Source organism: Alosa sapidissima, chromosome 1, assembly GCF_018492685.1.
Source record: "Alosa sapidissima isolate fAloSap1 chromosome 1, fAloSap1.pri, whole genome shotgun sequence".
NCBI lineage: Eukaryota > Metazoa > Chordata > Actinopteri > Clupeiformes > Clupeidae > Alosa > Alosa sapidissima.
The window spans coordinates 20,992,884-21,005,076 of record NC_055957.1 but is presented as its reverse complement, the minus strand read 5'-3'; the positions used below and the strand labels follow the sequence as shown (position 1 = coordinate 21,005,076).

The following is a 12,193-nucleotide window of genomic DNA, read 5'->3' as shown; positions in this document are numbered from 1 at the left end:
GTCAGCTGCCTGTTTCACTTTTATAAGTAGCCTACTAAGGACAGACAAACCACTATCACTAACTGGCAGGACACGATGCAAACAAAGAGACAGAAAAAACTCTTAAAGTATGACGCAGACAAATTCCAATTTCCAATCATACAATTTATTTCTCAAGGTTGTCAGTACAACAATGTGCACATACACAACAACAACAACAAAAAATATAGGCTACTCTTAGTTCCCTTGACATCACAGGCCATTAGAGATATGATGGCCATCATTATTCATCCTGCCAGGGCATTCATCATCATGAGCACAGGGGAACGCCCGCACCACCTGAGCAATCCTCTTGGCTACTGGCATGCTGCTGGCAGCAATCACCTTCCTAGACATCATGTCAAACTTGGTCCCTGAAAAGAGAGTAAAGGTTTGTTGAGGGCCTGTATCCACCTGCACATTTATATGCACTACAATTTATACACTTGAATTAAAACCCAATGCACACACAATATATAAATGCTTTTATACATAAACATGCAAACATAGACTGACATGCTGCAAGAAAAAAAATCTTAATTATTGTTTAATAGCTTAAAACATATAAAAGCTGTGAAAAAGAACACCATAATAAAGACAAAACACTACCATCAGTGTCCAGGACCACACCGCCAGCCTCCTGGACTATAAGGGCAGATGCAGCAATGTCCCAGCAGTGCATGCCAATGTGGTAATAGGCATCTGCGCCACCTGTGGCCACCAGAACCATGTCAACAGCAGCTGTGCCCACTGCCCGGATCCTGTCAGGAGCCAAAGGCACAGAGGCACAGACAGAGTACTGCACATGACACAAATCGCCTTCATGGGGTCTGTTGTTACACATTCTTAGCTATATCATGGGGAAAGTAGAGGTACATTTTGATATTTATATAAAAAAAAATATCTAGGATGTGGCTCAAAACGCATGTTGGAAAATATCAGACTTGAATATCATCTATACTGTATGTCCACTATATCCTGTAATTGGTCATCCATTTACCCTTGAATGGGGACCTTGAGCAGATTCATGATGTTCGTAGTCATTGTAGACAGAGCCACATCATCTCTCTCGGCTCCTATCTCGGTCACTACCAGCGATTTGGTGATATCTGGAACAGAGTGATTTTTTTAGAGCCAAATCTGTTTTGGAGGTAATAAAGTTAGCATCTCTTTGTGTATGATAATTGATGATGAGTTTCCAAGAGAACTGCAGGCTCAGTAAACAGACTCAGTGGGAACAACATACCCAGTGGTGGAATGTAACGAAGTACAAATACTTAGTTACTGTACTTAAGTAAATTTTCCACGTATTTGTACTTTACTTAAGTAAAATTTATAGTGCATACTTTTGACTTTTACTTCGTTACATTTTACAGCAATTATCTGTACTTTTACTCCGCTACATTTCTACAACACCATCGTTCCTTTTTACGATACATTTTATGATCAGTTTTTTTTTTTCTCTGACAAACACGTTTGTTTTACCGGGGGGTTGCTACCAAAGATTCTGGAGCGCTACGTGCATTCTTAGAAACATAAGCTTCTAGTCTAGACCAGGCAAAGCGTGAGCTTGTAGCCATCTGCATTCGGTAGGCTATATTCACCAGACCCATGGCTACACTGTACATGCAACTGTGTTCTGTGCCTTTCTCTGTCTGTTATCTGCAGCGTTAGGGCCTCCTCTCCGATGAGATTGCTATCCGCGGATCAGCGAAGTTACAGGCTATGCCCATGCTTCTGTCACACGTCTGATCATTTGCGGCACAAATTAATGGTAGACTATTAATGAACCGGTGGCCGGAAAAAACGTAACATTTTCCAGATTAGGAAATATTCCTTAATTGTGTGTGATTAAATAAAGATGCATAGCCTACAATTGGGGGGTAGTAACGTGAGCGCTCATTCAATGTCTATGCGTCTGCGCAAGTGAAACTGAACTTAATCATAAAGACACCTTTCTCAGCAACTTTTCTGTTCAATCAGCATAATTGGCATTACGATCCACCCGACGTTTCCCTCGTCTACCCCGTTAAACTTCAGGCTCTCGTGTTTTGCTGAATGATATTACTCAGCAGATCACCCTAGTAGATAACCAGAATTACAGTCTCTAGAATTGTAGGTCAGAATGTAAACTGGGCCACAGATGGTAAGGACAATTGCATTAACTTAAAACTATCTAGTCGAGTATAACCTAAAACTAGGTTAATTAAAATGCCACAGCCCATACTGATTTTTCCTTTTAGAATATAGATATTAAGAGAATAAATCATTATGCAAATACTTTTACTTTTAATACTTAAAGTACATTTAAAAGCAGGTACTTTTTACTTTTACTTAAGTAGGGTTGTCATTGTGGTACTTTTACTTTTACTAAAGTAAATATTTCTCTGTGTATTTGTACTTTTACTTAAGTACTGAGGTTCAGTACTTCCTCCACCACTGAACATACCCTGCTGCCCAGATGTGTGCAGTGGCACATTGTTCAGGAAGGCTCCTCTGCCTCTCTGGGCCCAGTACATTTTATCCTCCACACAGCTATATACTATCCCAAACTCAGTCTGCAACAATAACAACAACAAAAACAACAACAACAATAACTAAACAAACTTAGGGTTACCTTAGCTGCTAGGCCATTCAAATATGTTATAGACACAAAATGCTAAAACCAAGAGTACTGGTCCATTATACAGTACAAACCTGCTTGTTTACGGCGAAGGCAATTGAAATGGCAACAAATGGAAACCTGCGAAGAAGCACAGTAAATGAGTAGTAAAATTCAAAGTGATTTGGAACGTAACTGAGTGGGACGACCTTCCATCGGAATTTCATTAGGACTCCTGATAGAAGTAGACTTTGTCTGAGGGATATACTGTACCTGTGCACAAAGTTGACAGTGCCATCGATAGGGTCTATGATCCAGGTGGGGGCCTCTGTCAATTCAAGCTTTTCACCTGCAGCCACTGACTCCTCACCGATGAACCTGCGTGGCCAGGTCAAGAGCACAGCACACTTAACATAGGCTACTGGTCAACGGTGCAGAAGAAGGAAGAGATATCCTGCACTCCTGCACTCACAATTCATTGTCCAATTCGTGGCACTGTTGAATTCTCCCAAAACCATAACCATGTAAAAGAAACACTAGGAAATTCCATGTCCCTACATTTTCCATGTAATCCTTTTAGCGCTAAGAGGGTACCTGGTGAGTTTAAAATGGACAAAAAGGGCATGCTCCTACATAGTGTAATACTAGGCATTCCGACACACATCTGCAATTTTGGACACTCCATTCTTCCTATTATGAGTCATTTTAAGGTAAAAGAACTACACTGTGTTGCTTCAATTGAATGATATTCAAGTTTGTCATCTGGCACTGGTCCTGCTTGTCATCTACCAATGTTAATAAGCACTTTTTAATACATTTCTGGAGGTCATGCTCCTGCTCTGTATGAATAAGACCAAGACCTACTTATGCGCAGGATATCTCGCTCTAAGGGCGGAGATGAGCATCTTCTCCACCCTCTGGTCTGTCTCAGTCACCAAGTCTGCCGGAGAGCTCTTTAGCATCACGTCTTTCTTAGATTTAAATGCCTCCAGAATGACCTATAATAATGTGGTGCAGAAGTCATTACACCAAATAAAACACTTTTAGCCGTCTAAATACAACAAGGGATGCTTGGATATTTAGGGAGTGTCTACTCCTACCTCACTGGCTTCCCTGGCAATAGCCATGCCAAAGTTCATGCACTCTGTCCATTCGGCCATGATGAGAGGTATGATGCTGACTGTGCTTAGAGAAGAAAAGTCCATCATTTCATTGTAACACCATCCCAGTTTCTACTGGTGGGCTGAACATATGCATTCATCATTTCTAAAATTATTGGCAGTCTTTTTAAATGCTATTATAAGAGTATAAGTTATATGCATTGACAAAGAAAGCAAAGTTTAAAATAAATTCATATTCAAGAAGCGCTAAACACATACTTACTATTGAGATTTTAGAAGTCCTCGGTGAAGTAGCCTATTTATATGAAATCGTAATTCGCCAAGACCATGCCTCTGTGAACATAGACCAATCATACGATGAAAAGCAGTTCCACCCCGTAGTAGGATATTTTTTATCTCCAGTTCATGACGTTTTGTTCATGTGTAATAACGTTGCCAATGTTGCATATGCCATCAAACAAAACATGAGTGTTCAGATATGGGGATAACTTTTCCCCAACTTCTTATCACCGTGCCTTGACTAAGCTCATCCACACCAGACGAATCGTTCACGTCTTATGATAGTGAGACAACTAGTAGGATAGCCTGTGCTCGGTGGACTGACGCACAAATAAGCCAAGTTAAACTTGAAGGTTTTCACTGCACGTAGGCCTACCAGTAAACATCACGAGTATTTGAATGCAATGATTGATTTAGGCCTATCGTGGTAGCCTAATTTGACCCACGTGCGGACCAAGAGTGTCCACTGCACTGTGGATCTCGTGCCTGTCCAGTTTAATCAATGTAAAGTGGGAGCGAAAGGAGTAGGCCTAGACAGCCGCTGCTTCAAAATAGCCTATCTTCAAAAGCAGGTTATCGTTCTTCAGGAGCAGATATTTTAAAGGAAACTGGAACCAAAAGCTAGACTGAAACACATTTATTTTTCGCGTTTTAGTATACTGACACTTGGCTCTGGGTGAGAGACTCTGGGTTCTTCAGGGGGGAAGGCAGGTGTATCAGTGTGAGGTCACTTATCCTTTGCGTTTTGAATGAAAGACATATTGCCTACCATTACATCACTGTGTTACACTATCTTATCATCAAAACATTACTGAATGTTTTTCAGGCTATAGACTACTCTGTGATAGCACAGGACTTTGTATTTTAAGAACAATGTTGAATGTAATAAAAGTAGGCTACCTGATAAACTCTGTGTGGATGTACAGCGCGTTGCGTGAGCTCAATGAGGCCTGCAGGCCATAAATAGCAAATGGAAGTTCAAAACTGGTTATATAGGGTGATATCAGCTAAATTGGGCCACTTTTTGGTAAATCAGTTGGGAAAATAATATACTACTATATATGCCTTTTCCAAGTGTTTTTATGATTACTAATGACTGTTTTTGATCATTTTGTGTTGAAATTATGTCATAAAATATAATTATTTAGGCCCTACAGTTCTTGAAACATCAACTGTGCCAACTTTTTTTGCATAAGCAGTTTCAGGTAAAATGGGCCAGCATCTAAGGTAAAATGGGCCAGCTGTTTCAGGTAAGCATTCGGCCAGTCAAAATGCAAAGGGAATGGTAATTTATCATCAATTTTAATTTCAAAACAAATATTCATATGTGCCATTAAAAACACATTGTGGGTACAAACTCACATATTCAAATGTGCAATTAAAAATGTTTGGAACAGCACAGATCAGTGAATAGATCAGTGACAGATCAGTGTGTGTGTGTGTGTGTGTGTGTGAAGAACACATTTTGAACGAAATGCGCAAACTACAAAAATTCATACAAAACTGGTAACTGATATATTAAACATTAAAACATTGATATCATTAGTGTGTGTATGTGATGAAAAGGTGTTTCAAAGACAGTCTTTGCAAATGAACCCATCGTCAGCACAGATCCCATTCTCTTCGCCACAGGTTTCGTGAAACCAGGCAGAACAAGGGTCACATTTTACCCATTCCTCAGTAGCCTTAGGATCCTCTGGGTCACCATAGTGGGTGTTGCAAACTTTGCAAGGTGACTTGCTTTTCTTTTCCTGCTTTCTTTTCCCTTTTGGTTGCTTGCTGAGCGGGCACTTGCTGGCTTGCTTAGCTGGTTTCTTGCTGGATGTTTTTTTTGTGATATAGTCAATGTGTTCCTCACTTGAAAGATTATATGAGGGTGGCTTCATACGTTTTCTGATGGCTCTCTCCCTTTGTGGCACTGTGATCAAGTCAGTGAATGTCACAGACTGAACAAAAAGAAAATGACAAAAAGAGCCTATGTTATTGCAAGACATAGGATAATTATTTTGTGTACATTTTATATGATTAGGGACTAAATTGTGTGTATGTGTGTGTGTGCGTGCATGCATGAATGTGTATGTTTGCGTGAGCATGCATGTGTAACATGTCATGTAACATGTCAAGTTTGAAAGTAGTATAAAATATCACTTACTGTGGAGGTGGAAGGTCCCTCATCCGGGGAGTGTGTTTCTTCCTGTGGTGTGAACTGGTTGAAGATATCATTATCTTCCTCCGGTACTTCCTCCAACACAACCTCTTCAAACACCACCTTCTCATCTGGAAAAAAGTACAGTGGTTCCACAGGTAGCAGGGGTGTCAGGGAAGCAGAGGACTGAAGTCTGGCTGGCGGATCGGCAGGCGACTGAGGTCTGGCTGGTGGATGGGAGGACTGATGTCCAGAGAGCAGAGCTGATGGCTGGCGGGCAGAGTGGGTCAAGGTCAGCAGGGGCGACCATGGTCCAGTGGGCGGGGTTGGGAGAGACTGCGGCCTTGTGGGTGAGGATGGTAGAGTGGATGGTAGCACTCTTTCGGTGGTCTTGCTGGGGGCAAAAGCAGTCTCAGGGAGGATGTCTTTATTGAGTGGGAACATCCCTGTCCCCCGGAACCCTGCCTGGGCATTTTCAACAGTGGCAGCCTTTGCCCAAGCCCTGCTGAACACCGTAAAAAATTCCATCCTTGACAGCTTCTGCCCCGCCATCATCCTCGTCCACTTCCTGCCTTCCTGGTCCCAGTGGTGCTTCAAACTCTTAAAGAGGGCCTTGTCTGCCGGTTGCAGCGCATGGGTTGTGTGGGCAGGGTAGCACATTATGTGCACATTCTTGCTCTTCAGTAGCTTAATAAACTCCATGTTATAGACATGGCTACTGTGGCCGTCAAGGAGGAGAAGGTGGGGCCTGGGGTCATCCTTAGGGAGGGACTGAATGAACATTTGACCCCACTCCAGAAAGAGGTCAGAGGTAATCCAGCCATTGTCTGAACACCTTACGCTGGTGTTCTCCGGGCACCCCTGTAGCCACTCAGAACGAACACGCTTCCCCTTAAAAATAATCATGGTTCGGCTGTATATGCCTTCTGCATTGAATGCTGCCAGACAAGTTGTTGTCTCCCCCTTCTCTCCGGCACACACCTCCACACATGGCTGGCCAACCTGCCCAACGACCTTTGTGGAACTGAACTGGTCCTGAAGGCCAGACTCGTCACAGTTCCAGATATGTGATGGTGTGCCCGCAATACCCAGCTCGACCAGAAGACTCTCATATTGGGTAAACCACTGGTTGACCACCACTTTGTTAAGTCCAGCAGCCCGTGCTGCAGATAGGACCTCTGGTTTTCGCATCCCAAGCTCTGGGTTGCGCTTCAAAAAATTGTGGAACCAGTAGTATCCAGCCCTCCCTGCTGTCTTGGAAAAACCAGATATCTGGTTCTTAGCTGCGAAATCAAAGGCTACCTGCTGGACATCGCGTTTGGTGAATGGAAAACCCCTCTGCGCCAAGGTCTTTAGGGTGGCAGCAAGCTCCCTTTCCGCCTCCTGTGGAAGGTAGGGCTTCCGCCCTGACACGTGTTTGCTGCCCGTCACCTTTCCACTAATGCGTCTTTGCAGCGTGGAACGCGGCACACCCCATGCACATGACAAGAGGTGCACACTCACTGGAATTCCTGTCTTCACTCCCTCCCTGTATTCATCTAAGGCCCCCTTCATCCTCTCCACTTTCCACAGATTGTAGTTGTTTGGCCTTCCTTTCTCTCCCTGTTTTATCTTTGTATCCTCTCCTCTCTGGCCCTTGCTCCTCCTCTCTTTTCTCTCTTTCTGTCTCTTCTCATTTCCTCTGCATTTCTTTCTCCTCACCTGTTCTCTCACTTCCTGCTTGTCTCCTCTCTGCTTGTCTCCTCTCTCATCCTTCCTCCTCTCATTTCCTCTCTCTTTCCTTCTCCCTCTCTCCTCTCCTCTCACTTCATTCGCATTTGCCATACTCACTGTAAATAAAATATCGACCACCATTATTACTGGGTGCGTGTGTGTGTGTGTGTGTGTACGTGTGTTTGTGTCCGTGCATGTGTACGTGTTGGTTGGTGTGCGAGTGTGTGGGCGAATGTGTATGTGCACACACACACACACCCTCACACACATGTGTATGTGTGTTTGTGAGTGACACAGAGGATGGCCCATTTTAGCTGAAACCATGTGGCCCATTTTACCTCAGTGGGTTAAGGTAAATTGGGCCGCTAAGAAAAACATCACTTTTACAAAAAATAAGTTCATATACCAAACTAACAGCATTATTTCTGGTGGATGCCATCAAGACAGATATTATGCACAGTTTTTTTTATGTGCATGTTTGTTTTTTATAGATTTATCATCCTTATAATAGTTTAGTTAGATTTGATATGCCAGGCTACTTACCATGCAGCTTTCTGGTGCAGTCTTGATTTGAACTATTGCCCCGCCCACCATAGCAACCATAAACTAATCAAATCACCTGTTACTTGTCAAGCACAGTTATGACAACAGTCTGAAATCCTTTGCAGTCATTGGCTCTAAATTCCAGAGGGGCTGGGACCCCCAAACCTTAAATGGCCCATTTTAGCTGATGGCCCATTTTACCTGATATCACCCAACCTACAATAGAACATGATCATACACAAGATCACAACATTAGATGATAATATATGTGATACTATAACAAGTTATAATGCAGCAGCCATTTTTGACTGGGAATACAAAACTAGTAAACATGAAACAAACACAACAGGAGAGTTAAACATTAGTGGATCCTACGACGGAGTATTAGGGCCACATGAAGAAAAAAATATGTTTGCCATGTCGACATTAAACTCGACATTTCGAGAATAAAGTTGAAATATAATATCTACTTTAATCTCGACGTGTCGACTTTAAAGTAGACATGCTGACATTAAACTCGCAATACAGTTTAAACATAGCATGCACGGTTTAAGCTAGCCCACACTAACACACAATATGTTACATGGATAATGGGCTTCAAATCAAATAGGTGTTATTTCAGATAGATTGCAGATATTCAGATAGATTGCGTCTTGTCTGTTACTCATTGCCGTCATCGTGAAGTGCTGTATCTCGCGGTTGGAAATACCATGCACTATGCCGTTTAGGCTATATAGCTAGAATAATACATGTATTCAATGATATGTTTCTATACAAAATGCTATTTCACTCTGTTTTACGTAAGGCCACCGCACATTCAAATAACTGCCCTTCATGAACCAGGCCGTCACTCTCCGGTTAACTAATTTCTCTAAAACTGCTTTTCCATGTCTCACCTGCAATAAACATAGGAGGTTATAAACACAGGTAGGCCTATAGCCTAAGCATATATACTATTTTGATCCCGTGAGGGAATATGTGTGCATGTATACTTTATTTATGCACTATGTGTGCATATGTGCGCATGTAGTACATGGGGTGGTCGGGTGGAGGACAGCTTCATTCGTCCCTAGACATTCAGGAATAGGCTGTTTTGAATCCATTACAAACAAGCAATGTGAAATTCTAGGATTGGGGAGAGCGCCTAGTAGCCTATGCCTAGTCTAGTGCATAAGCATGAAGTTAAACCTTTAGATGAAAAACACTCTTTAATAATAGGCCTACAATAAATAAATAAACCGCTAATGACGTTTAGGCTACTTATTTTGACCATCGCATTTATCGCCGTAACTTCGTGATAAGGACCTATACAGGAAAGTATTTGGCTGAGCAACGGAGGTTAATGTTTTATGTTTTGTTCACATGATATAGGCCTATGTCTAATCATTGTTGCAGTCGAAGAAAACTGGAATGTTTAATTCGTCCTCCCTTTCAATCGTCCCGAGCGGTCGTTCTCTCTCCAAACTAACTTTATTCTCAAAATGTTGAGTTTAATGTCGACACGTCGACGTCCGGCCCGCCAAGCACTTTCATCCGGCCCACCGAGCATTTAATTTGGTTATCAGGCTGCTCGCTATTTTTTTCTTGCGTTAGAGAAGACGTTGGTTAGCTTTACTGCAAACTGCTTTTCACTCTCCTTAGAGAACGTTTACAATGTCAATGCCAAAACATCATGTTAAGTAGAGATGATAGGTCTACTCTTAGTTATCTCCTTTACAGCAGATCTAACTTGAAGGTTATTTGTTGTGCGGCCAATTTTCAAAACCCAATGTGGCCCTTGAGCCAAAAAGTTTGCCCACCCCTGGGCTAGGAACTCCGCTATGTGTGTGTTGGAGACTGATAAATCCGCAATAAATAAAAGAATGAGAAGAAAGTGGACTTAAAGTGTCTTCAAAACACTGAGCAGGCGTCTACCACAGATTACAATGCAAATTAATCAGGCTCTCACACAGGTTTTCTCTGTCAACAGTGAATAAATTATATAGGACAAATCATCACAGAAGTAAACAGAAATATCATTATTTGCAATACCAGTGTGTGTGTCAGAATGATGAATGGGAAGACTTAGAATAATATGGACTTAATCAAACTGGTAAAGGACAAATTGGATGTTGCAAATTATCAGTTGGTTGTCGTCATAAGACTTTAATTTGATTTGGTTTAATTGGATGGCATCCTCTACTTATGAATCATTCCCAGTGACACTGTTCTTTTAAGGTTCTGTTGATTGCATGACACCTGAGTAGGATGTTGTATCATGCCCATTCGTTCTCATCCAGATAAGGTCAATTTTGTGTGTGTGTATCTGTTTAACATTTTTTTAAAAACGGCATACTGTATGAAGTTTCAAAAACTCATTCATGTTAATTATTTCATGAAGTTGCCTCCCTGATAGCAAAATCAGATTGGCAGGTAATGGGCCGCTGGTGTGTGTGTGTGTGTGTGTGTGTGTGTGTGTGTGTGTGCCACTTGTAGTCTGCTGTTGGACCACCATCTCTTTAACTTGTCATGAATATTAAGAAAAGACATGAAATGTTATACAAATTATGGATGAAGTAGGCTATAACTGAATAAATGTAAAATATTTAAGACCAAACTTGGCAACACACACACATACACACACACACACACACATCAAAATACAACACTGCACAATATTAACAAGTTGAATAAACATATACATCCACACAGAGTTGTCAGGTACTTAATTCTATTGGGGAAAGGCTGGCATAGAAGCAAAAAGGGGGAGTGAGGGTGTGTTTGTGTGTGTGTTTTAATGAGAAGCACACATACAGTCCATCTGATCAATAGGTGTGTGCCTGGACTCAATTTTATACACTGACCGTTTTCTCACCCATTCTTTTCTAATGGCCAGTCAATTTTGACCGGGCATACAGTGTTCTAAAGTTAAATAAAACATTGAAATTGTTATGAAAATGCTCAAAAATTGGTTTGTGTGTTCCGATGCCCTGTATGAACAAAGTCATGGAGCCTCATGTTAGCCTCATGCGAACACAACAGGAGGGTTACATTTGTGTGATTACAGTAATCACACAAATATGTCAAGAGGTGCAGTAGGATTGTTGATGGTTTAATTAATGACATTATATGCAGTAAAAAAATAGAAACCTTTAAATACTTTAAATACCTCGTGTGTAATTATCTCTCTGTTTGTGAGCCACCTTTGCAAGCCAACAGGAGACCAGTGCAAACACTGAGTTCACGTGAGAATAACAGTGAAGAGGACAGACCAACATGCAGACTATGTCAAATGATGGGAACAACGCTGACGGAGGTGATCACAAATGCTCGTCTGGAGATGTTGTCTCTGTTCTTTTTGAGTGTTGGACAGCATCATATCTCAAGATATGTCAAATCGCATCCAAAGGCACCATAATGAACATAAACGACATCAAACTGATAGGCTACCATGGTATTACAGCCAGTTTCTACCAGGAAAATACACTGATAACAAGGTCCATCTCATTATCCTGTTTTATATGTGCACTGTTGGGAACTGATACGGTTATACCACTGTGCAGCAACTCAGCCACTGTGCTATTCAATTGCAGTTAGTGGCTTTAGTATTCTGGACTGTATTTTGATTTTGATTCTGTTATAGGAGTGTCATTGGGAACTTTCAGATTCATCTGGTATTACAGTAGCATTGTAAAAATAAACCCCCCAAAGTTGATTGGATGCTCAAGGCAGTAAAATGACTATAGAAAAAGGTAGAGTAAAAAACAGAAATATTACACAAGTGATATAATA

The 12,193-nt window shown here is 41.6% G+C and overlaps 2 protein-coding genes across 5 annotated transcripts; both read right to left on the bottom strand.

The window, feature by feature from the left end:
* Positions 1-126: 126 nt before the first annotated feature.
* On the bottom strand, positions 127-4,484 carry LOC121712809 (inositol monophosphatase 1-like). Of its 4 annotated transcripts, none has more exons than XM_042096846.1 (10): positions 4,252-4,484; positions 4,004-4,074; positions 3,721-3,800; positions 3,485-3,618; positions 2,894-2,998; positions 2,716-2,761; positions 2,468-2,576; positions 1,019-1,127; positions 628-779; positions 127-392 (listed from the first exon to the last, which is right to left on the bottom strand). In XM_042096846.1, exons 3-10 carry the CDS (start codon positions 3,778-3,780, stop codon positions 232-234), a joined length of 876 nt encoding a protein of 291 aa, XP_041952780.1. In that variant the 5' UTR covers positions 3,781-3,800; positions 4,004-4,074; positions 4,252-4,484; the 3' UTR covers positions 127-231. The 4 variants fall into 4 exon arrangements, with proteins under 4 accessions (XP_041952780.1, XP_041952791.1, XP_041952763.1 ...); XM_042096857.1 differs by having other exon boundaries at positions 4,000-4,074; positions 4,257-4,484; XM_042096829.1 differs by having other exon boundaries at positions 3,721-3,805; positions 4,257-4,484.
* Positions 4,485-5,477: 993 nt separating this feature from the next.
* LOC121712803 lies at positions 5,478-8,060 on the bottom strand. Its single transcript, XM_042096819.1, has 2 exons — positions 6,173-8,060; positions 5,478-5,966 (listed from the first exon to the last, which is right to left on the bottom strand). Exons 1-2 carry the CDS (start codon positions 8,018-8,020, stop codon positions 5,592-5,594), a joined length of 2,223 nt encoding a protein of 740 aa, XP_041952753.1. The 5' UTR covers positions 8,021-8,060; the 3' UTR covers positions 5,478-5,591.
* Positions 8,061-12,193: the final 4,133 nt, after the last annotated feature.

Excerpts from the sequence above, each read along its gene's own strand:
- LOC121712809 (XM_042096829.1), bottom strand. Across the intron at positions 3,806-4,003 it reads GGACTTCTAAAATCTCAATA|CACAGTCAGCATCATACCTC; the intron begins GTAAGTATGTGT and ends TTCTTCTCTAAG. Across the intron at positions 1,128-2,467 it reads GCACACATCTGGGCAGCAGG|ATATCACCAAATCGCTGGTA; the intron begins GTATGTTCAGTG and ends ACTCTGTTCCAG.
- LOC121712803 (XM_042096819.1), bottom strand. The coding sequence starts at position 8,020 with ATGGTGGTCGATATTTTATTTACAGTGAGTATGGCAAATGCGAATGAA. Across the intron at positions 5,967-6,172 it reads AGGGACCTTCCACCTCCACA|TCTGTGACATTCACTGACTT; the intron begins GTAAGTGATATT and ends CTTTTTGTTCAG.